A 24,681-nucleotide genomic window follows, 5' to 3' on the forward strand; every position below is an offset into this window, starting at 1 on the left:
TATCAAAAACTTTTTTGAATTAATATAGCTGTAAATTCTACCTTTCTTTTTTTTTTTTTTTTTTTTTTTTTTCTTGTGTAAACCCTGTTTATTGTGTATAAGTATACCAAAGTATGGCCTCCCCCCAGCACAACCAGAAATCAACATAAAGAGACAAATATACAGTGAAAAACGTTTGTATTTAGAATTAGCCAGCTCAGTTTAGATGATCCCAATTTTGTTGGCAACATCCAAAGCATCGTAGTCAGGAGCCAGCCGAACATATGCCTTCTTCTCTCCATCAGGCCTGATCAGGGTGTTGACCTTGGCCACGTCAATGTCATAGAGCTTCTTCACAGCCTGTTTGATCTGGTGCTTGTTGGCCTTGACATCCACAATGAACACAAGTGTATTGTTGTCTTCTATCTTCTTCATGGCCGACTCGGTAGTTAGGGGGAATTTGATGATAGCATAGTGGTCAAGCTTGTTTCTCCTGGGAGCGCTCTTCCGGGGGTATTTAGGCTGCCTCCGGAGCCGCAGTGTCTTGGGCCTTCGGAAGGTGGGTGACGTCCGGATCTTCTTTTTTTTGTGGCTGTGGACGCCTTTTAGGACGGCTTTCTTTGCCTTCAAAGCCTTCGCTTTGGCTTCGGCTTTGGGAGGAGCAGGGGCTTCCTTCTTCGCTTTCGGCGCCATCTTCGTGAAAAGTGTAAATTCTACCTTTCTATCTCTCAGTGTAATGTTTCATGTCTATTTATTCATAAGAAACATGATCATTTTATTTATCTGAGAATAACTGCCTTTAAGCTTCAGTGCTTGTCAAGGCAAAGTAAGCTAAAATTTACTAAAATAGCTTTAACTTTGTGCCAGGAAAAAATTTAAATCTGGGGAAAGCTAAACCAACTGGGACATTGCAAGTTGAAAAGAGTAGTTGGGAAGCTAGAAATGATCATTTTTAAACAGATATTAAATGCCAACAGTTTTCTGGGTATTCTCCTGAACTAACAATGACTTGATTCCTAGAATATAGAATCTGAGGAGGACCCAGAAATTACTGAACAACTCTCCACCTCCTTTTTTTTTTTTTTTTTTGCAAGAGGGGAATTTGGGATGGCTAAACCATCACCTAAACAAATACTTCCCCATTCTCAGAATTGAAAAAAAAACAAAAAAAAAAAACAACTGTAATGCACGAGACAATATTTTCATTGAAAACAAATGAGAAATAATCCAGACTATATGGGTAAAGCTACTGAAAGAAACAATACTAATCAGGAGAAAACTACATCCTGGGTTACTTGTATGTGATTTAATGTCCTATTTAGCCTATTAAAAATACTCCACAAGTATTCAGAGCTACACTGTAGAAAGAGTGTGGATGGTACCTACCATAAATACCTGATCTGTAAAGCACACATTTAAAAACACATTTTATAATTTTAAGAATAGGCATAGAAATATACATATATATATACACACACACATATATGTGTGTGTGTGTCTGTATGTGTCTGTGTATGTGTGTACTCAGTAAAAATTCCCCAGAGGAGCTTTTTCTCATATTTGAATTCAAAACATTGTTAAAAATTTGGTTTAACAAAGCAGTTCCAGGAACACTACAAGCATGTTCACGCTGGTAACTTTCTGTCAGAAATGATCAAGGAAAAAGGAACCGGGTTAACAAAAGCCCTTAAGGAAAAAAACGCATATGTTATTTCAATTCTTTGAAGCTGAGCAGTTTTTATCTAAAACTTCTAAGCAACGTGAATATCTTCAATAGGTGAAAAGGGATTCCCAGACTTTCGTACTTGGAAACGGCTCATCAATTGCAAGAACTAGAAAGTTGGACAATAAAGAAATTCCCAAGATACAGCTGTTTATGTGAACAAAGTGTTTTACAAACAAGGCATTAAATGACTCTGCTAAAGTCAAGTCGAAAGGAAGCTGTCTAAAACATACAGGCCATCACTGTGTGGGGCAATAATTATTCATTTTTCTTACTGGTAATACATCTATGGCATTTAAATTCAAGGAAGCCAAATCCTCAGTAGAGCCTGTTGTTCCGTTTTATATCTGGGTAGTTCATTGGCAGAGAAAAACTGCACATAACATATGATTAATAATCCTTTGTTGAGAACATGTCCTGTAGAGCTGGTGACCCCCTTATAAAAAGACTTTTTGTTTGTTGTGTCTGAAGGCTTAGGTCTTGGGCAAAATAATGGCCTGCTGTGGCTTATTGAATCTCTCTGCTAGAAATTTTGAACAGACATTGAGAGTGTGGTGGTGGTTATAACCCTAAAGTGAAGAATTATGTAAGGAGTTTTCCTAATAATCAGCTTGTCACAGACTTGAAGCTACTTGCCAAGGAGAGTTGAGGCACGTAATTCTCTTTTTTTCCTTCAATAACCGCAATACCTGGATCACTCCTAACAAAAGTAAGAACGTTATCTAAGAACGTTTCATTCTCGTTCTATATCCTAAGTTTTTCTAATTTTTCCCAAAGGCCTTGACAGCCAATTTTGTTTTCCAGCCAGGGTGTGATCGATGTCCACACACTGCTGTTGCCCTGTCTCCGGTGGCCTTATAAATCGTAAGCAAGACCTGCAACACCACTCCCACCCTCATGTTAATTATTTTAAATTGAAATTGTTATTGAGATTATTATAGTTGCACATGCTACATGTAAGAATACACAGAAATCCTGGGTATACTTCCCCAGTTTCCCCAAAGATAAGTAATGTTTTACCAGTGTAGGATTCTATCACAACCAGGAGACTGATATTGATATAATTCACTGATCTTATTCAGATTCTCCTTGTTTAACTTGCACTTGTGTGTCTGTATGTGTTTAGTTCTAGACCTATGTTCATTTTTGAATAATAATTTCAGCTAAAATATGTGGAATACCTGCTATCTGCCTGGCACTGTTCTAAGTTCTTTCTGTGTATAATCTCATTTAAGATTGATATATTAAGTACTACTCTTATCCCCATTTTACAGATGAAAGAGGCTAAATGACTTGGCAGTGGCAAAGCAGTGTCAATTTACTTAACTGCTATCCACATGGCTCATTATTTCAGAGCACCTCTCAGTACACAACGTAGAACTACACTGTGTCCTAGGGGGAGTGAGGATGGGACTGCACTTCTATTAATAAAATAGCTATAAAAGTCAATGTCTCTTATAGGGCTTTTTAGGGCAGTGAAATTATTCTATATGATACTATAGTGGTGGGTACATGACATTATGCATTTGTGAAAACCCATAAAACTGTACAACACGGAAAATGAAACCTAAGTAAAGTGTGGATTTTAGTTAATAATAATGTATCATCAATATTGGTTCATCAATTGTAACAAATGTACCACACATTGCAATATGCTAACAGGGGAATGGAGGGAGGAAGTTTACCTCCTTTGCTCATTTTTTCTGTAAATGGAAAACAGCTCTAAAAATTTGTCTATTAATTTAAAATTTTTTTAAAAGTCAATGACTCTTTCAGATGGACCCAGCTAACAAAGTAACTAAAAATACTTTTATCTTTGGAAATCTCCAAACTGTGGTCACTGAGCATTTGTATTTCACCAGCTGCCTTGCATTATCTGAAGTGGCAGGAAAATCGTGACAAAAATTCAGGCACTTAGAGGGTGCCTTGGGGATGTGTGGTTTTTTTCCCCCTTCCACATCTACCCCTGCACTGACCTCAGCAGCTGAAGAGAACAAGGGAAAACAGAGTAGTGTCTGTAATTCCTATCCATTCCAGAACCCTGTGGAATTTGAACTTAAGCTTGCTGCATTGTCACTTGAACATTAAATCTTAAATGTCAAAATATTCTCCAAGTCAGAGGGAGGACTTCAACATGGTATCCCAAAATCTCTTTTCCATACTCTTTTTGGCAGCTCTGAAAGAAAATTTTGCTACTGCTTTCAAAAATATTGTTTTCATGTTCTTGTGGAAATTCACAAAGGGAATATTACATTTAATCTTTACCACAAGCGGAAATACTTATTCCGAATGGAAATAATATTAGACATGAATATAATGGACAATAATATCTAAACTTTTATATTGGGTAAGAAATTCATCCTGCACGTTAAGAGCATTGTACACCTACAACAATCAGGAAAATTGCCAATGGCTGCCCACTGTGGAACTTGTTCCTTTGACAAACATGCTACGCTCCCAGGCAAATTGTACCACCACACATTATCATAGAAAACCAGAGAGACAAATCAATGTTAGCGGTTATTTGGGGGAAGATACCTGAACATTCTTCACCCGCCTCCACCCCAAATCACAATCCAATACTAACTCATAATCTTTTCCATCAGCTTTGGTAATTGTACCCTTTGAAGACAACCTATGAATATGCATATGGCCTTTAAGCACTTTAATTGCCATCTCATCCAATTAACAGATAATTAAAAATGCTTGTATGAGTACCTTTCCCCCCCCTTCCTTTAATCACCAAAGAGTGAGCAATGACTGTAAGGAGGAAGTGCAGGAAGCAGTCCACATCAATGGCAGATGTTACGCGTGTCAAAGGCAAACATAGCCAGCTTCCATCTCACTTTTTCACTTGATCCTCTAGATTTGGGTTTAATGATTGCTATTCTCCTTTAACTAGTTATCTACCCCTTCTAGGACTTGTTATGAGATCTTCCCAAAGTTCCAGTGTGTAGCTAGTGTCATTTTTATGTACATTGTCATCGGTGGATCATTTCTAGAACAAACAAGGGGTAAATCAAACTTACAGATAAATTGGTGGCGAGATCCATTTGTAGATACACTGACCATCCTTTTCTACACTCATTAATGGGAGGAAATGTGCATATCTAGGTTCAAGAAATAGAACCTGATTTGATAGAATAATCAAATAAATATATTTAAGGGTTTTGTTATTTTTTTTTATAGCAACCAAGGTAGGCTATGTTACCCTATGGTAATGAATTAACCCTCAAACCTCAATGACTCCATCCATGTTTATTTCTCATTCGTGCAACATGTCCAACATGCATCACCAGGGGTCTCTGCTTAATTTAGTCTCTCAGGGACCCAGGATGACAGAAGCTTCATGCTAATTCATGATTCCATGATTATTGAAGCAGGAAAAAGGAAGTTGGCCGTAGAGCACGGCCAATTAAATGCTTCCATATGGAAGTGACACATGTCACTTCCACTCACATTTTATTGGCTGAAAAAAGTCACTGGTCAAACTTAACTTCAAGGAGTCAGGAATCACAATCTTAATAGGGCCTCCTAAGGAGAAAAACGAGAATATTTGTGAGTAGCTCTAACTATTACCATACTGCCTGTTCCCTGTGATTGATCCACCAGAGTTCAATAATTCAGTTGAGTTTGGTGAAGTTTGAGAATTTAGCGCTGATTGTTTCAACTATATGTGAGTGACCCAGAAAGTCTATGATAAGGTCCAATGCCAGGTGGGAGGTAGCTATTTAGCTAATGAGTTAGTTTTGTGGTTCCCTACTTGCTGTAACTGTTGTAATTTGAGGAAGGTGATAAAAACTGTACCACTTATAAGCATACTTAGCGGTCCTTTGCAAGAACTTTTTTATTGTTTTAAGTACTAAGAAAGGCTTTGTCTCTGTCTGAAGAGTTGATTGTCTCCCCTGATAAACAATTAGAATCTATTGACTTTGCAGAGAACCAGGTTATATACTTAGCCTCAAGAGTTAACACATGTTCTTACATGCTTTTAATCTCATTTTCTCCTTAGTAGTTAATTTTAAAATGATGATGTTATGTTTATCCTTTTTCATAAACTACCTCAAGCCCTTTTTTGAAAGAGATGATGAATGAATAAAAAAATTGAAGAAGAAAAAAACCCAAAACCCTGTCATTTCATTAAAAACAACAGTTTTCCTGGTTATGCTGCACTATAGTAATGCAAGATGTTACCACTAGGGGAACCTGAGTGAAGGGTATACAGGATTCCTGTGAATTATTTCTTATAACTTCATGTGAATCGATAATTACAATATATCAAAATAAAATTAAAAAAAAAATTTAAGAAAATCTGCACTAGTCCTCAAGGATGTTTGACTTCTAGGGCTGGTGGTTTAAGTCTTTTTTAAAAATTTGAAAAGGCAAAGATTCTCTCTCAAACCAATAATTTAGTGAAGACGTGTCCAATTTACCATGCAATAGAAATCACTGTGGCAAAGACTTGGAACCACAGTCAATAGATTTTTCCATGAATTAGTAAAAAACAAAAATAAAAAAATGGCAAAAGACACATACATATAGTGCATACTCTCTTTTATTCCCTCCTTTCTTTCCTCCCTCCCTTTCTCTCTCTTTCTTCCTCCCTCCCTTTCTCCTTTTTCTTTTCTTTTCTTTCTTTCTTTCTTTCTTTCTTTCTTTCTTTCTTTCTTTCTTTCTTTCTTTCTTTCTTTCTTTCTTTTTCTTTCTTTCTTTCTTCCTTCCTTCCTTCCTTCCTTCCTTCCTTCCTTCCTTCCTTCCTTTCTTCCTTCCTTCCTTTTTCTTCTCTTTCCTTATTTTCTTTTAAAAGATATTATTAAATTCCTTCTATTGCTAAGGACTATGGTAAGTAATTGATAAATAAGACAAAAAAAGTGTCTGCCACATAGTGCTTATATTTTAATGGAGGAGGCAGTAAAATTGCAATTGTGATACCTGCTTTGAAGAAAACTAAATGAGTGCTGACATGAGAATAACAGGGGTGAGGAGCCACTCTAGACAAGGTGGTCATCTGAGGAGAAGAAAGAGAAGAAATGACTTGTGCTGTGAAGAGCAGGATGGGAGTATTCCAAGCAGAAGGAACAGTATGTGCTAAAGGCCTGGAGGGAGATGAACCTGCATATATTTGAGAACTTAGGACTTGGCCAGCATGGCTGACAGGTGATTAGCAAGAAAAAGGCAAGAGATGATGCTGGAAAAATTGTGAGCAGAATCCCAGCCTAATAATTCCAAGTGTCATTATAACTGACTGCCAGCTAGTATTGATATAATTACTGATGTTTGTTTTAAATTAAACAAGTTCAGTGTTGAACTAATGGAACTTAAAGTAGTTGTTCTTTCTCTCTGCTGTATAGATCATTATTATTGCCATATTCTTCCATATTTAATTCCAAATCAGAAAGCTAATGCACAGGGAAGTTAAGCAAATACAAAATGGAAAAGTCAGAATTAGAACTGCTAGAGACCTACAAATATAAATAAAAGACAGTGATATATAAAATCCATTTGTTAATATACATAGGACAAAATATGATTATATTATGTTTTTCAGAGCCAGTTATTACCACTGGGAAGGACATCCTGCTCCCCACATGTTTTTCATCTGTCAGAAATTCTGCTAAAGACCTATATAATCTATTTATTTTATCATTAGAGATTAGACTTGAATACACTATCCCTTGCAGGAGTAACACTAAGACTTAAATTTATATTAAAGACTAAATGACTATCCTAGAGAGAGGTTACCTCCTAAGGATAGAGAGGGAATTACAAGAGATGAGAGGATAGCCAGGGGATTAAACTTTATGGTAATGTTTTATTAATGTTGTCAGGTGTATACATGGATGATGAAGGTATTAATCTTTATAATGTTTTGGATTTTATATACATTTCTTAATAGTTTCTCTTTAAAATGTAGATGATTGCCTTCAGATTCCCTCTCCTGAGTAACTTTTAAGCAAGTGAGCTCTAGAAACAGGAAATTTAAGGAAGAGTGGAGGAATGAAAAGGATATTGGAACAGACTGAGTCCACTAATGACAGGTTTCTCAGAGTTGAGGAAGTCCAGAACAAGTAGGGATCTTAGGGTTCAATTAATTGAAGCCCTCCTTTTTAGAGGAGCTAATCTGTTCAAGGTCCTGAGGCCAGCTGGCAGAGCTGGTGGAGGAGGCAGGGAGCCAGTGTCTTAAATCCAAAACTCCTGACTTTAGACTGTTGCTCAGCATTACCCTACAACTTCCTGGAGCTCCCTTTTTGTTTGGTCACTGGTAACACGAAATTTCATTTTAGTGACAAAAGGAACATCAGGGAGTTTGAAGTAGACCTCAAAATGGTATTTGTTGGCAAACTGGAGAATGCATCTTAAACACAGATAATAAAGGGCAATAGGGACAACCACCACGGCCGAAAGGAAAATGACACTGAAGAAATCATTGCAATTGTTTACCCAGAAGGAGTAAAACAATGTCACAAAATTAGTATCACATCAAGAAATGTACAAGTAATGATGCTTAAGGGGAGTATGTCTTCTCCATTAACCAGAATTTTGCTAAAGTACCTTGTTCAGGTCCGGAGTCTGAAGGTGGAGAGAAGCATGGAGCTCTGAGAGGTTTAAGAGAATGGGCACAAAAGTAACCGAGCAAAAATGAGGCACAAAGAAGAGAATTGGCATTTCCCCTAGAGAAGTGAGAATTATTGATAACTGAATAATAATATTCTATCATATGGAAGGTTATTAAAGAGGCAAAATTAGATTTTCTTCAGTTTGTAGATGACTAAAGATGGACTACGCAAATGTCTTTGTTTGGCAGCAAAAAGGATATAGACTTTGGAGGGAAAAAAAAATTCCTAACACTTTAAATATTAGAATGATCACCTAAAAAGGCCAGCTGCTTTTCCTGTTTGGGTGATAGTTAAAAAGGAATAAATTCCTCAGATCTGTGATGGTTTAGATGCAGTCCAGCCCAGTGTAAGAATTACTTCTGGTCTATTAGAGAACAAGAAACCATGTTTCTGGTAGGCACTAAACCCAACTGACTCAACTCTCAGCAGCCTAATTTCAGGTTCTAGGAAACCTATTACACTCAGAACTTGGGGAGATTAACTCATTGGGGTCACTAGGGCCCAGCACTGCACCTGCAGTACCTCGCAAAAATACTCACATCCCTTAGGTTATCAGCCAACCAACCGTCCTTGCCAAAGAACGTACTTTAATGTAAAAGGGAGCACTTATCTAGGTTAGTATTCCAAGAAACTTAAGAACAGCTACAACTTGGCTGGGAACCTTGTTTATCTTTTTAATTGTATGTATATGCCCAAAGGCTCTGTAATAGTTCTAAATATAAAGAATAAATAGTGTGCAGGAATTCAGTAATTAAGAGTCTCCTGTTGTTTCCTGTGTGGTAATTTTCACAGAGACCACCATAATAATTTACTTACTTGAGACTGAGACAGAAAGGAAGTGCCAGAAGAAAAATCAGAAGGAATTAGCAATTTAGGAGGCACATTTCATAATCAAACTTACATATGTTAGGTTTTGAGCAAACTCAAGTCTACCTTGAGTTCGCTGATGTAAAATCACTTCAATTTTGGAACAAATATCTTTATTTATAAAACTGATTCTGCCTTTCAAATGATTCTTGTTTCTAACCTCACAATAGTTTCTCAGTAGTACCTCCAATTTGATATAGCTGTGTTCAACTGGGAAGTGTTTAGGTCAGCGCTTTCAAATTTGAGTGTGCAGATAAATCATCTTGTTAAAATATAGATTCTGATTCAGTAGGGCTGGGGAGGGGCCTGAGATTCAGCATTTCTAATGAATGCCTAGGGGCTACTGGTGCTGCTGGTCTGGTCATGGTGCTTTGAGTCACAAAATTTTAGACGATTTTTAAACTCATCCATCAGTGGCTAATGTAGATTTTAAAAGACACTCAAGGAAAAAATAAATTAACTAAGTCCAGGCAACAGGAAGCTAGGCTGATTTTCAGTGTTAATTGGTTATTTCTCTTTGGGCCAAGAGGGAGCTCTTGCAAGTTGAGACCTCAAGAGCAATCTGGCAAATAAATGCAGTGACAAGCAAGGCTCTACCCTGTGGAGGAAGTAGAGATCAGCCCAAATCACCATGTCCAAGGGGTTATGGCAAATTCAGGTCTAATCAAGGCCATATTCAATAACAAAAGAGTTAGTCTGGTTGGTGGGGTCCAGCAATAAGCATAATCAAGCAAGAGGCAGTGATTTGTTCCAAAGGTGTCGATCTAGATTGAAACTAGATTCATCTATGTCTGGGTGGTAAGAGACAAAATTTAGGCGTGAGAAGGTTTCTGGGCCCCTGTCAAATGGGCTGAGGCTGTGGGCAGGGTAACTACTACAGAGAAAAGCTATACCAGAGCAGAAATCCAATAAATCGAGAGGGACGGACACTCAGATTGAGGGTGAGGGAGAAAGCTCAGTAGGATCCAGTGGCTTATCCAAGAGGCATCACATGCTGGGATTAGGGCAGCAAAGGTAATTTTGTGTCCCAGAACCTCAGTGCCCTCTCAGAGCTGTTCTCCATTAACTCATGAATTGGGTGAGATGGAGCCTGAAGACAAGAAGTATTCACTATTTGGTGGTAAGTGGTTGTCCTGCAGGGTCTCTGGTCCCACTCCTTGGACAAGAACACAGGATATGGTGAGGCCAAAAAGGAACACCAACAGAGCTATAGATAGGGGAGTCATACCATTATATTCTCGCTGGCGGCCAGGTTGGAGACACAGGAAGCAGGAGCCACATGATCCGCAATCTGCCGTCTGCTTCTCTACCAACCAACCAACCAATCCTCTAGCGTAGCCACGGCAGTTATATTAGTGGCTAATGGCTAACTGGTTACAGCTGATGGCCACCCAGCCATAGCAGATGGCCATTTGACTACAGCTGATGGCCATCTAATAACCGAGCCAGCACCTTTCCACATGAAGCCGAGAGCCTGTAAACTACTCTTTGAGACTCTGTTCCCACAGTGGTGCTTTGAGAAAGGAAGGTGCGGAGCTGCCAAATATTGAATATGTACAGAGGCTAGGCACTAGGCTGGGTGCTTAATACATTCGTCTTATATGTGGTTAAAGAATTTTGCTCTGGGCAAATAAGAGAATTAGTGAAATGTAATCCTTTGAAGAGTTACTAATTTAATAGGAGAGTCAACAATTGACATAATTACAAGTGTCACGCAGGGGACCCTGCTCGCTGCGCCATTTGTCATGCAGGGTCTCAGCTCCCACTCCCCGCCCAAGAACGCAGGACACGGTAAGGCCAAAAAGGAACACCCATGGAGCCATAGATAGGGAAGTCAAACCAATATATTCTCGCTGGCGGCTGGACTGGAGACACAGGAAGCAGGATCTACATAATCTGCCTAACAGCAGTCCGCGCTTGCCAGCCACCATCTTCTTGCTAGCCCCCATTCCATTCCTGCTAGCGTAGCCACAGCCGTTATATTAGTGGCCAATGGCCTACGGGTTACAGCTGACGGCCAACTAGCCACAGCTGCTGGCATCTGATCACAGTTGATGGCCATTTACTACCCGAGCCAGCACCTTTCTATGTGAGGCCGAGAGCCTGGAAACTGCTTTTTTGGGGTTTTGTCCCCACACTCCACCCCTACAGGGTCTCGCCTCACAATCTACGCGACAAGCGTCTTCTGCGAGGGTCCCTGTGCAAGGAGCCTGGAGGTGAATGCACTATCCTGAACACAGCCAGGCTCTCTGGGCACAGCCAGGGTTTCTCAGGGCACCACCACAGTACTTCTGGGCACAGCCAGACATCCTGGGCTTCTTAGGGTACCACCTGTCTCCCCGGGCACAGCCAGGTTTTCTCAGGGGACCACCACAGTACTTCTGGTCACAGCCAGACTTCCTGGGCTTCTTAGGGTACCACCTGTCTCCCCGGGCACAGCCAGAGTTTCTCAGGGCACTGCCACTCTCTCTGGACACAGCCAGACTTCCTGGACACAGCCAGGGCCTCTCAGGGCACTGCCACTCTCTCTGGACACAGCCAGACTTCCTGGACACAGCCAGGGCCTCAGGGCACTGCCACTCTCTCTGGGCACAGCCAGACTTCCTGGACACAGCCAGGGCCTCTCAGGACACTGCCACTCTCTGGACACAGCCAGACTTCCTGGACACAGCCAGGGCTCTCAGGGCACTGCCACTCTCTGGACACAGCCAGACTTCCTGGACACAGCCAGGGCCTCAGGGCACTGCCACTCTCTCTGGGCCTCTCGGGGTACTGTGCTGGAACAACAGTGGCTCACATCAAGGTGCTTACATCTTATCAATGGCGGCCAGTCAAGACACAAAAGCAAACATCAACCAGTCCCACTACATGATGGTATGTTCCCAAACAGTCAAGCATCCATTAAATTAGGGATAGAAGGCAATTCCCCATAGTCCATAGTCATTCGCCAGGGCTGTCCTGGGGGTGAGGGATGACCTTGACCTCACCCTCATCTCCCACGGAGGACTCAGCAAGCGTTTCCTCCTGGGACTAAAAGTCCTGCATCCGGGCTGCCCCAGCAAGCAGTTCCCAGCCCACAGGGCGGCAACAACCTTCGCTTTTCGCCAGGGCTGTCCTGGGGGTGAGGGATGACCTTGACCTCACCCTCATCTCCCACGGAGGACTCAGCAAGCGTTTCCTCCTGGGACTAAAAGTCCTGCATCCGGGCTGCCTCAGCAAGCAGTTCCCAGCCCACAGGGCGGCAACAACCTTCGCTTTCTCCGCTTTCTCCGGCCTCTGCTGGTTGGGGAACCATCCACGTCTTTCCACCCCTCCACGGGAATCGAGCTCTCCGGCAGCTGCTCCTCCTGGTCTTCCTCAGACTGAGCTTTCATACGCACAAACTGCTCCACTGCCCTTCGGAAAGCTTTGGCCAGCACCGTATCCTGCCGACTACGCCATGTGTCACGCAGGGGACCCTGCTCGCTGCGCCATTTGTCATGCAGGGTCTCAGCTCCCACTCCCCGCCCAAGAACGCAGGACACGGTAAGGCCAAAAAGGAACACCCATGGAGCCATAGATAGGGAAGTCAAACCAATATATTCTCGCTGGCGGCTGGACTGGAGACACAGGAAGCAGGATCTACATAATCTGCCTAACAGCAGTCCGCGCTTGCCAGCCACCATCTTCTTGCTAGCCCCCATTCCATTCCTGCTAGCGTAGCCACAGCCGTTATATTAGTGGCCAATGGCCTACGGGTTACAGCTGACGGCCAACTAGCCACAGCTGCTGGCATCTGATCACAGTTGATGGCCATTTACTACCCGAGCCAGCACCTTTCTATGTGAGGCCGAGAGCCTGGAAACTGCTTTTTTGGGGTTTTGTCCCCACAACAAGTCACCTAGATAAAAGGGGAAATATAAAAACACCCCTGGGGGCTGGCCTTGTGGCTCAGGCGATTAGAGCTCCATGCTCCTAACTCCGAAGGCTGCCAGTTCGATTCCCACATGGGCCAGTGGGCTCCCAACCACAAGGTTGCGCCCTCAACAGCTAAGACCGAAAGGACAACAACTTGAAGCTGAACGGCACCCTCCACAACTAAGATTGAAAGGACAACTTGACTTGGAAAAAAGTCCTTGAAGTACACACTGTTCCCCAATAAAGTCCTGTTAACCTTTCCCCAATAAAAAAAGAAGAAAAAAAAAACCTTTAAAAAAAAACACAACTGTCTATGGTTTTCATACACGTGACTGAATACTAGCCATTCAAATCAGTGATTAGCAAGAAGAATAAGTGTTAAATCAGGAGGAAGACTACTGCCTTAAAGAAAGTTTGCATTAAACTGAGAGAAAACACTCTTGTAGGAAATGCAGACATTAACCTGGTGATTATGACAAAAACAAGACCAAGAAAAATATTGTTCCTTCTCATAGGAAATATGAAATCACCTTCTCCTTCTGTGAGAACAACCAAACTCACGAGGAGCTATTTGGATGATCTCTGTTCTCATTGCTTAACCTCATTTGGGCTTCTTATTGCCTTTTAAACTGCTTTGTCAAATCTCATTGGAGAAGCAGAACAATTTATTCTCTTTATTCAGAAGTTTTAGAAAAGATGTCTTGCAAAATGTAACTTTAATAGATGGAGTAGATAGATAAATAAGTCCAAATGACAACAAAGATGATTCCTAAATTGAGTGTGGTAGTGAGAGCATCAGAAAGTACGGAGTTGAACCAGGTTGTCACGCTATGTGGTCAGCAGGGTCCAGATGGCTCCCGCGATGGTCATTGTAGCCCTACATTTAGGAAATCTATGAAACTGATTTTTGTCATTGGGGTGGCTACTTACCTGACAAAATAACCCCATCCCTCAATTATGCCAAAAAGGGAGTTCTTTCCATTTACTTTTGGCCACATTATGTTCTCAGGGTATACATTCAGGCCAGAAACACTGAACTAACAATATTTTATGGGATATTTAGTGGTCCAACACAAAAACATTTTTCTCTCTGATGCCTGAAATTTCATTGGTGATGTCTGCCTTCATTTAGTTGGATTGGGTTGTGCAACCTTGCTAGTCCTGGAACTCTTATTTTCTCTTATGTACTGTGTTTGCAGTTAGAGCAACCTATTGCTGGTGCCTTATGTGATTAACAATTTTCTGAATGTTAGGCATGCCACAAGTTAGATACTTGAGTCAAAAGAGAATAATACAGGGGTGGTCAGGTGGCTCAGTTGGTTAGAGCGCAGGCTCTCAACAACAAGGTTGCCGGTCCAATTCCCGCATGGGACGGTGGGCTGCAACCCCTGCAACTAACGATTGAAAACGGCGACTGGACTTGGAGCTGAGCTGTGCCCTCTACATCTAGATTGAAGGACAACGATTTGGAGCTAATGGGCCCTGGAGAAACACACTGTTCCCCAATAAAATTTTTTAAAAGGGGGGGAATAGCACAATTTTCTTTTTCAAAAGAGAAAAACATAAGAAGGTGAAAAATGTCATTTATTGTCTTAGTGTTCTATAGAGAAATAGAACCAATATATATATAAAACTCATATACATACAATGTCATATATTTTATATATATAATGAAAACCTTATATATATTTTTATATGACAAAGACATTTGGAGAGAATGACATGGATTTGAATATAATAATTAATCATGTTATTAATTTTGATTATATATAATCTATTATATTAAAATAATGTATAACACATATATGCATATATATGTGTGGATATATATAAATATATATATATATAACATATATATATATATATATATTATATATATATATATATATATATATATATATATATAGAGAGAGAGAGAGAGAGAGAGAGAGAGAGAGAGAGAGAGAGGAGAAAAGAAAGAAAGCCTTTAAGAAATTGGTTCATGGGATTGTGGGAGCTGGCAAATCCATAATTCGTAGGGTAGACTGACTGGTGGGAAATTCAGATAAGAGGTGAAGTTTCACTCTTAAGTCTGAAATCTGAACTACAGGCCAAGCAGGCTGGTGCCTCAGGCAGGGTTTCTATGTTGCAGTCTTAAGGCTGAATTCCTTCTTCTTTGGGAAGACTGTTTGCTCTTAAGGAACTCAATTGATTGGATGAGGCCCACCTATATTATGGAGGATAAGCTGCTTTACTTAAATTCTACCAATTTAAATGTTAATCGCATTGAAAAATACCTTCTGTACAGCAACATATAGACTAGTGTTTGGCCAAACTGGGCACAATAGCCTAGTCGACACATAAAATTAACCATCGCAGTTGTATTCGTGTGGAACACAGAACTTCACTCATATTTCTAAAAACTAAAAACATCTAAGTACTTCTCAATATTATTAGTCATTGTTTAATCTAGTCCAGGTTTTTACCTCTGGGATTGAATAAATCACACATTTTTAACTCACCTTAAGCAAGCAGTTTGGGCCATAGATTCGGCCACTTGTACTGTGGCAACTATTTCTGCTGCGGATCTAGAAAATTTCTCCACCTCCTCCAGGCATAGAGGGTGGGGCTGATCACCACAGCATTTTTGTGAAGTATCTATTTGCCCCTGTCTTTGGATTCATTTATTTATTTTTAATGAAATTCCATCAGCTTCCATTTTATACATGAACTGTTATAAACTCTTTACATACAATATTAACTCATTAACCCTTATCACCAGTGAGGTTGGTACTATTATGGTCTCCTTTTTTTCCCCTCCAATTCAAGTAATTGGTTTATATCAGTGTCAGTTGGTAGCTTACCCATTCTCTTAGTTATTAGACAACCTATATGTTAAGAAAAAGGTTTTGTTATATCCAGACATGGCTTTGAAGAATTCAGAGATTAAACATTGCACTACCTCTGCTTATTATCATGAATATTGATGAGAAATATTTACTAAATTATGGTAGTTATCTTTACAACAAATGCAGTTTAATCACCTCTTTTGCATTTGGGTTACAATCAGCTCTAAACTTTTCAACTCTAAAATTTTTCATGAGTTGATCTTGTAGAATTGTCAAAACTCCTATTTTCTTAGTGATGAAGATCTTTGGAAAGGACCTCGGGTTTCAATCAACTCTGTCCCTGTTGCAGATAGATATACTACAGAATGAGCCCAGTGATTGTTCTACATCCACATTAAGAAGAGTTTACATCTTGGCTGTGGGATTTTGGTTACAGGAATGTGATCCTGCAAATTGTCACCATTATAAAGGCAGGCTACAATAGACCATTTCATCTGTGGTGTATGGCCACTATGGTATGTCAGGATGTGGAATCAATTCTTTTTTTTTTTTTTATTGGGGAAGGGGAACAGGAGTTTATTGGGGAACAGTGCGTACTTCCAGGACTTTTTTTCCAAGTCAAGTTGTCCTTTCAATCTTAGTTGTGGAGGGTTCAGCTTCAAGTTGTTGTCCTTTCAGATTTAGTTGTGGAGGGCGCAGCTCAGCTCCAGGTCCAGTTGCCGTTTCTAGTTGCAGGGGGTGCTGCCCAACTTCCTTTGCGGGACGCAGAGGAATTGAACTGGCAACCTTGTGGTTGAGAGCCCACTGGCCCATGTGGGAATCGAACTGGCAGCCTTCGGAGTTAGGAGCATGGAGCTCTAACCGCCTGAGCCACCGGGTTGGCCCTGGAATAAATTCTTAATTCAAAAAGTATGCTTAAAATCAAATTGAATGAACTTAGCCGAAAAATAATTATAAAGGTCAAAAATTCCCCCTTCCCCTTGCCCTTTTTTCCTGTTTCTGTTAGTAAGCCGATGTAGAAGAGACATTTTCTACCCTGAAGGAGACTGCTGTCTCATCACATAAATCACATAAGCTCCAGTGAATGTTAAGTCATCACCCTCAGGGATGACAAGTCTATCTTTGTCACTCTTGTGAGATTTGAGCATTGACACTGTAAGGAGAACTTGACTAATAACTTTTACCTGAACATTCCAAACTCGGCACACAACTTTTTAGTAAAGACCTTAATAATGACCAACATTTTCAGTTTGACAGAGTCTGGAGAAGACGGGCACTGAGCACTTTGATACTTTTACATTGTTTACAGTAATTCCTTGATAAACCTTAGGTTTTGCTGCAGTTGCAATCATTGGGACAAACCATAAGAAAATGAATATGAAATGTGACCCTCAGATAGACTGCATTTGGCAATATTCTAAGATAATTGCTTATGAGGGCAATTTATACAAGGCCTGGTTTGATTAAAAGGACACATCATCGATGTTCTCTAGGTTTAGATCAAACGTCTTTCACTTTATAGTATCTTTTACTCGAAAGCTGGTTAGGTACATGAATATGCTGTTTTATCAGTGGGATAGGTTAATTATGACAATGAATGGGAAGAAGTAATATATTTCCCTTATTCTGTGTGAAATTTCAAAGACAAAGCTAAATTTTACTAAAGACAGATTCATACCTAGGGAAAGGACAATCTCAAGTGCCCATTGTATTTCTTATCCAAATGTCTGAAAATATGAGAGCCATTTAGACTCTGCCCAGTTGTGTGAGTTCAGGGCTTTCTGGTGTACTCAATCCTTTTCACTCTCTCAATGTCATTTTGGTTTAAAAATACCACACTACCTTGACATTTCATGATCCAAAACTTTGTAACACCATTAAAATGGTAATTAAGCATTATTATTTCATGCATCCAAAAATGCCATTTCAAGATACTACACAAACAGGATTCCTTTAAGTTGTTTTATTGATGACAGAAACAGTGCATAATTAAAGATTTGATGAGGAACCTGCAAACAATGAAGAATGTGTCTATTGCCAGCAAGTTACAATTATTGCTGGTCTTTTAGACATTACAGAGTTCTTTCACACCAGATGGTTCGTATGTAACACAGCCATTTTATGTTTAATTGTGCTTCTACAAAACCTTTGAAGAATGAGGTAGTTTCCTTTACCCAGTATATTTTCCACATTTTCATCATGTTTTTAGTGAGCTTAAATCCTTTTAACATACAAACTTTAAACAGTTTTTCATGAACGCCAAGCCTTATTTACAGTGTTTATATTCTTCTACTTGATTTTTCTTAAAGAAAATATCAAGAATCACCACACAACTAGAGAAATTTGATGAGCAATGGCTGTGGTTTATCATTACAATCAGATTTAGAGGCAAGAACAGGGTCCAAAAATTCAATAGTTAAGCTGATATTCTCCTTCTCCATAAACTCTGCTTTAAAAACTGCTTCCTCAAGCTTCTTATTTTCTCTCACCCACCGTATCCAATGAGCCCAAATTCTTCAGAACAGTGGGTTAGGCTCCATGGTGTAGCTAGTTGGGTTTATTGCAAGATCATTCATTCTCCTACATCAACAGGGAAACAATTTATAGACGCAGCTTATTTTTAAGTAGCTAGCTTATTTTGTAAGACGATTCAAAATCTACTTACAGCCATACTTTTCAGAGAATGCCTTCATTCTTTAAAAACTTACCAATGAAGTAGAAATTGAGACAGGTATCTGAATTCCTTTGTTACTTAAACCTGAGGATGACTTTAATGACCATGTGAAATTAGCTTGAGGAAACTGCATGTTGTTGTACATTTTAAAAACTAAATGATAATCAACTACTTTCCAAACAGTTAACTTTCACCAAGGAAAGGAAATAGCGGTAAATACTGTTTCTAAGCGGGGGGGAGGGGAGGGGTAGAACACCCAGTCTACTCCAATCACAATCTAGAACACCCAGTCTACTCCAATCACAATCTACTCCTTGTCACTTACTTTTATTCAGCCTCAAGAAGCTTCACAAATCTTAGAAGGAAATGATTAAGAAATGACCCAACAGATCTTGTAGGCTACGCAATTATAAAGAGTTATTCCAATAGGTAGTAATCTAAAGTGGTTTCCAGGTAGCATAACTCTCGGATTATTACCTTACGATCATGGCCTAATTCTATTATCTCAAAAACCAGCCACTACCATTGGTCACTTCCTAATTGGCACTATTGGTAGTTGACACCTGTGTCGAAAGCTGAATATTCCTATGGCTGACAGAATAAAAAAGAAGCTCCTTTGGACAACACAGAAGCCAGTAGGAATTTTCCCCCTCTATCATTCCTTTCTTGCTCTACATCCAATTGTTCTTCTGACAGCTTTTGTAAATAAATTTTACTCCATAATTCAATAACTAGGTAACAAGATATGCAGCCATTGTGATAGCAATATACAGAGGAATCTGTCAATAAAACTATAATTCAATTCATTCCCATACCATACACAGTCAATTCTTACCATCCCAACAGTACTTTCTATAAGTTGAATGCTATGCAACTTAGGTTTTAGGCCTTCCTAACTGGATCTATTATGGGGTGAAAAATACACTTCCAGACAGAATAAGATTACTTAAAACTTCAGTGCTCGTACCCAGCAGATTTTAAAGACCACTTCATTTTCTAAAACTAAATTCCATGGCTATCATTCATTAAAGCAACTATTTACATATCTCTGATCTCAAGGAATTATTTACCCATAAACACTACTATATCCTGATGATGTTTCATTACCACCCTCTCAAAAAATTATCTGATGAGTCTTTTACTATGGTATACATGCTGAAGATAAAAAATAAATCACTTTCTTCTACCTTTGTACTTTTAAAAGGGCTTTAAGGCAGTGATAAAAATGAATCCTGCAATAGTTTAAATGGCCTTTCTTTTAAAATCTCAAACCGTGCAAAACCATTTTTATATTAAAGTTAGTCATCCATTTGTTATTTTCTGAGTAGCTGGATCTATCATTTTCGAGCTAACGCTCTAAACAGTTTGATTCCTAATGGACATTTTCCAGAAAAACTCACTCTAGGAATATTTTGTTTATTTCAGTATTATCTGATTTTAAGATCAGCAAAGACACTGCAGTTTGAGGTGTTCCTTTGTTGGATGGACCACGACAACTCAACGTTACTTCAAAATAATGCAGTGAACAAATGTGCTAGAGATTGGCAATAAGTAGTAAACCAGGAGGCAACTCACACCACGCAAGCAGTTGAATAACCCCCAAAAGCTAACCATACTGAGTAGTTTTGACTAGAGGAAAGGAAGGAGCAAACAGGACAAATGTCCTTTAAAAATGAGACGAAAATATTCACTGTGATTTCTTGATAAGAGATGTCCTCTGGCCTTTGTCTCATTATATAACTGCATTAAATACTGCTTTTATACCTAGAAATTTGTTCAAGTACTAGAGTATAAACATGAGGGTAATATCATATATATATATATATATATATATATATATATATATATATATATATATATATATTTTTTTTTTTTTTTCTAAAGCCAATTTCCTAATCCCTATTGCAAGTTATGTTAGATGCACATTTGTGGATACTCAATAAACATTTGTCAAATTAACTATAATCTCCAAGATCCTTGTCAATTAATAGGTAATGATTATTGAAAAGCTGGTACCTTTTGCCTCCTTTTTGGAGGAGATATCTGGAAAAGAGATAGCAGAACAAATTCTATTTATAGCAAAAGAAAGTGACAGGTGTTATAGTGTTCACTAAAATTACTTGCCAGCATTACTATCTGTAACTTAGGTTTCTGCAAATGCACATCAGGAATCCATATTACGAGGAAGAATTCTTTGATCATCTTTAGAATCAGGACATGAAATATGGGATCCTTACAATGTTTCTCTAACCCATCTAAGCCGTGCTTCAGTGCATCCAGTGAATATTTACTGCTCTAATATTTTAAATATCACTCACTGAAAATGAACAAATGCTATCATTTTCTGCTTAAAACACATTTTTCCTATCATAAGCATAAACCAAGTGTGTAATTTTAAAAGAAACAAGAAAAAGAATACAGTGATTGAACACTGAATGGGAATGGGCAAAATAAATAAATTTATTTGGCAGCTGATTTCACAGCACAAATCCCCTAAAGCAGAGTTCAATCTGCAGCTTTAATAAAAAGCTCCCACAATTCTTTTGACTAAGATATACTCGTTAATTGCCTTCAAGTACCCAAGAGTGGTCTGATTTGAGGAAAGCAAGACCAATTGTTTAGGTACAATTCTATCAAGCAACAAAACTGATATGAAGAATTTTAACCCAGGGTGTATACTGTAGGTTTCCCATATCTTCAGGCATGTTGGCACTACATGTCACATAGTTGGCATTACACTGCACTTTCTTGCTGCTACCTCGGGTTTTTTTTTGTTTTTTTTTTGTTTTTTTTTTGCAGAAATCTTAATAAGAATAGAGGGGGCTGAGCAGGTAGGACAAACACGATCCCTTAACAAAGTTTCTCAGTCATTTCTTTCTATTTTACCTTTCCTTTGTACTTTTGAAAGAAAAGGTTAATGCAGATATTATTTATTCATTTCAGCCAGCTGCAAGGTACTAGACAGCATGGTATATATCCCTGAGGTTGACTCTTCTTTTGGTGTATCATAAATTGAATCCTTAATAAATGACTATAACAAAGAAAATTTCTAATAGCATATGTCTTTAGGAAATGCTCATCTTTTGTTTATGTCTGAATACTTCATTTTAAAATCTTGGTTTCTACTAATGTATTTTGAAAAAAACTAACAAATTTGGTCTGAAATGAAAAAGAAAACTGAAAAACGTAGAAGAGAACATGTAAAATAAGTTAATCATCATTGTAAGTGCCACCAGTTCTGTTTATATTCATGCAGATGTGAATTGCTGAATCTCATTTGATCAACCCAATTAAACATTAAATAATTGCAGCCAATTATGCAAAAATCAGCAACAATATTAATTTGTTGATCTTTTTGAACAGATTAGCCTATTACATGTTCCTAATGCTAGACTATTTTATGCCTTAACTGATCAATTAGTGTTACAATAACTAAGTCTTGAAGAACGGATAATTGCCTAGTTATAATGTGTCACTCTTGCTGTATCAATCCACTGCAATTAAACAAATAGTGCACAAGGGAAAAAAATGTGCAGATGTTTCTTTTAAATGTATTTAACAAGTTAGTGTCAAGGTCTATTTCCTGTCTTACTACTTAAATAAGAATGGCAGACTATGCTCTTTGTTTTAGGAGATCTTCAGTTTTTTTAAAAATGTATATCCTTATTCTTCACTAAGTCTGATAGGAAGGGTTTAAAATGTTCTTAACTTTTAACAAAAGAAATCATACAGACATATTGTCAAAACATTGTTCTCTATCTTTTGTATGTAATGGACCTGTCTTGCCATACTAAATTTAGAAATGCAAAGTATAAAATGAATGTACGGCAAACAAATGATTCCCATTTCTTATAGGAATGTGAGTCTAGTTATTTATATGCTACTTAACAGGTTAAAATTACCTGGAAGTCTTTTCTCGAATACTATATTAAAAATGAGGTCACATGATTTAGCCAATGCAAGTGCACACCCTTAGAATACTACTTGGTGAAGGACTAGAGGACAGGTAAAGTACCTGAGGCCTGAAAAGAACAGACTCTCCAAGACTTCAGATCAACAATTAAAAGCCCCCTAAAATATATTTTTACCATTCCTTTTCATCTTATACTTCCCTAATTTTCATTTTACCATTTCTATCTATAAAAGACCCTACGGCCAAAAGTCTTGGAAAAGAATCAAAGTCCCATTTGCTATGTGCTGCTAACTGCCTTAAGGAAAATTTTCCAATGCATCAAACCTTTAGAATGTTTCTTTTTTCCTTGCTTTGAAAAGAGAATGAAATAAGATCAGCAAGATGAAAGTTATTAGTATCGCAAGAAACCAAAATATAATGTCTGAGAGTTGACCTTCCAGAGTGAATGTTTTCTATCAAGATTTGACTTTCTTCTAGAAAAACCAGGATACAATTTTAACTCAGAGTTCCTAAACAAGGAAAATATCATCTATAAGTGCTCTCTCTGTACCCTAACTTTGTACTCATCCAATCCTTCCTTATTCAACAGCAAAGAGCACATATAAAACCGAGTATAAAAACCACAGTATTCCTCTTTGCTTTCTACTAAAAAACTAAATAGGGTGAATTATTTTGTATTTAACACTTAACATGTATCATTTGTCATTTCCATTTGGTATGATATCACAACTTCTCTCTAGAGGTACAACTTCAATTTCAAGACAGTCTTTACAGATGAAAAAATTCCTCCAAGAAACTACGCCTCTGAGTATCTCTAATGCTTAGCAGATCATGAGAAACAAAGACAATATGAGGTAAAAATACACAATGTCAGAATCAATCACAAATTCTAATAAAGAGGTTTCATAATATAGAAACAAAGAAAGTTCACTTCTATAGAAGGTAAATATTCATTTATTCATTATTTACTGAGTACCTATTATGTGCCAGGCATTGGGGATACAAAGATCTCTAAGGCACAAGACCCTCAGTGTTGTACAGACACTAACAAGCTGCCAATCACAACACAACATGGAAAGGGCAATGGTAGAAATGTGCACAGATCTCACTGATGCACAAGATCTTCGAGCAGACTGTGACATCAGGAAGAGGAAGAGATTTACCTTAAGATAGACAGGGGGGGCCTACCAAAACAAATGTGACAAGAGAAAATCCAGTTTTTGAAAGTCTTGATCTAAAAAAACAAAACACTTTCTGAGGATAAAAATGTGTCACAGGCAATGTTACATGTGAATTTTACTCAGATCAGCTTTCAAACACACACACACACACAAATTCATTTGGTTGAGGAGTAGAATATAACCTATGCTAAAGAATAAACAAACATTTTTGTATCTGAGTGAAGTACTAGGGAGGCACTAAGAATACTGAGGAAAATTCTATGCTATATGGCTTACATTATCATCTTTCTAAGGGAAGGTAAGATAAGCTTCTACTATCAGGTTTACAATACACCATTTGATGATTGCAATTCATTTTCTCTAGTATGAGGAAACAATCCCCTTGGTAACACTGATCACACAAACTATATTATGCACAACTAAAAACAGGTAGCCAAAGAATCTATCATAATTCAGATGCAATAGTCTATCCCAATAGCACACAGGTAATATCCTGTATTTTCCATTTAGGATACGATGATTGTCCAGTCACTCTCTTCTCGTCCATACTGCAACAAAAAGAAGAAAACATGTTTCAGTTTAAAAGCTAACAGCGCTGTAACTTATAAACTCAACAATACAAATGACGCTATACAAAAGATTTGCTTCTGTTTTGAACATTAAAAGCATATTCACATTAAAAATAAGACTGGAGAAAAACAACCAAATATCTGGAAAGAATCACACATTTTACAATTATTATTCTCCTCAAATGTATAGTTGATGTAAGTCCTGCGTATAATTAAGTCAAGGCCTTTTCATTACCATTCTGCAGTTAGCGTCTGCTCTCCAAATGATGTGAGTTTAACTATTGTCAGAAGTGACGCTCACAGTGCAGTCCCCAAACCAGCAGTATCAGCGTCACCTGGCAACATGTTAAAAATGCAATTCCTCGAGCCCCACTTCAGATTCCCTGAATCAGAAACTCTGTGGATGGTTCCCAACAACCTGGGCTTCCGCAAG

At 38.5% G+C, this 24,681-nt stretch overlaps 2 protein-coding genes across 7 annotated transcripts in view; both read right to left on the bottom strand.

The window, feature by feature from the left end:
- Nucleotides 1-201: 201 nt before the first annotated feature.
- LOC308501963 (large ribosomal subunit protein uL23) lies at nucleotides 202-681 on the bottom strand (the record flags this gene model as incomplete). The annotated part of the gene is made up of 1 exon (XM_081059019.1): nucleotides 202-681. Exon 1 carries the CDS (start codon nucleotides 670-672, stop codon nucleotides 202-204), a length of 471 nt encoding a protein of 156 aa, XP_080915145.1. The 5' UTR covers nucleotides 673-681.
- Nucleotides 682-17,863: 17,182 nt separating this feature from the next.
- The window catches only part of BCAT1 (branched chain amino acid transaminase 1), a 79,259-nt gene continuing 72,441 nt past the window's right edge, over nucleotides 17,864-24,681 (bottom strand). For 2 of the 6 annotated variants that reach the window (XM_081060433.1, XM_081060431.1), the window contains exons 11-13: nucleotides 24,195-24,227; nucleotides 18,911-18,940; nucleotides 17,864-18,491 (exon numbers count right to left, since the gene is read on the bottom strand). In XM_081060433.1, the coding sequence (XP_080916559.1) occupies nucleotides 18,923-18,940; nucleotides 24,195-24,227 (51 nt within the window). In that variant the 3' untranslated portion in view covers nucleotides 17,864-18,491; nucleotides 18,911-18,922. Of the gene's footprint in view, nucleotides 18,492-18,619; nucleotides 18,680-18,910; nucleotides 18,941-21,380; nucleotides 24,228-24,681 lie in introns of those variants that run through there. The other 4 variants (XM_081060432.1, XM_081060430.1, XM_081060434.1 and 1 more) reach the window with 2 other exon arrangements.

The sequence above is a fragment of the Rhinolophus hipposideros genome (assembly GCF_964194185.1).
Source record: "Rhinolophus hipposideros genome assembly, chromosome: 9".
Lineage (NCBI taxonomy): Eukaryota > Metazoa > Chordata > Mammalia > Chiroptera > Rhinolophidae > Rhinolophus > Rhinolophus hipposideros.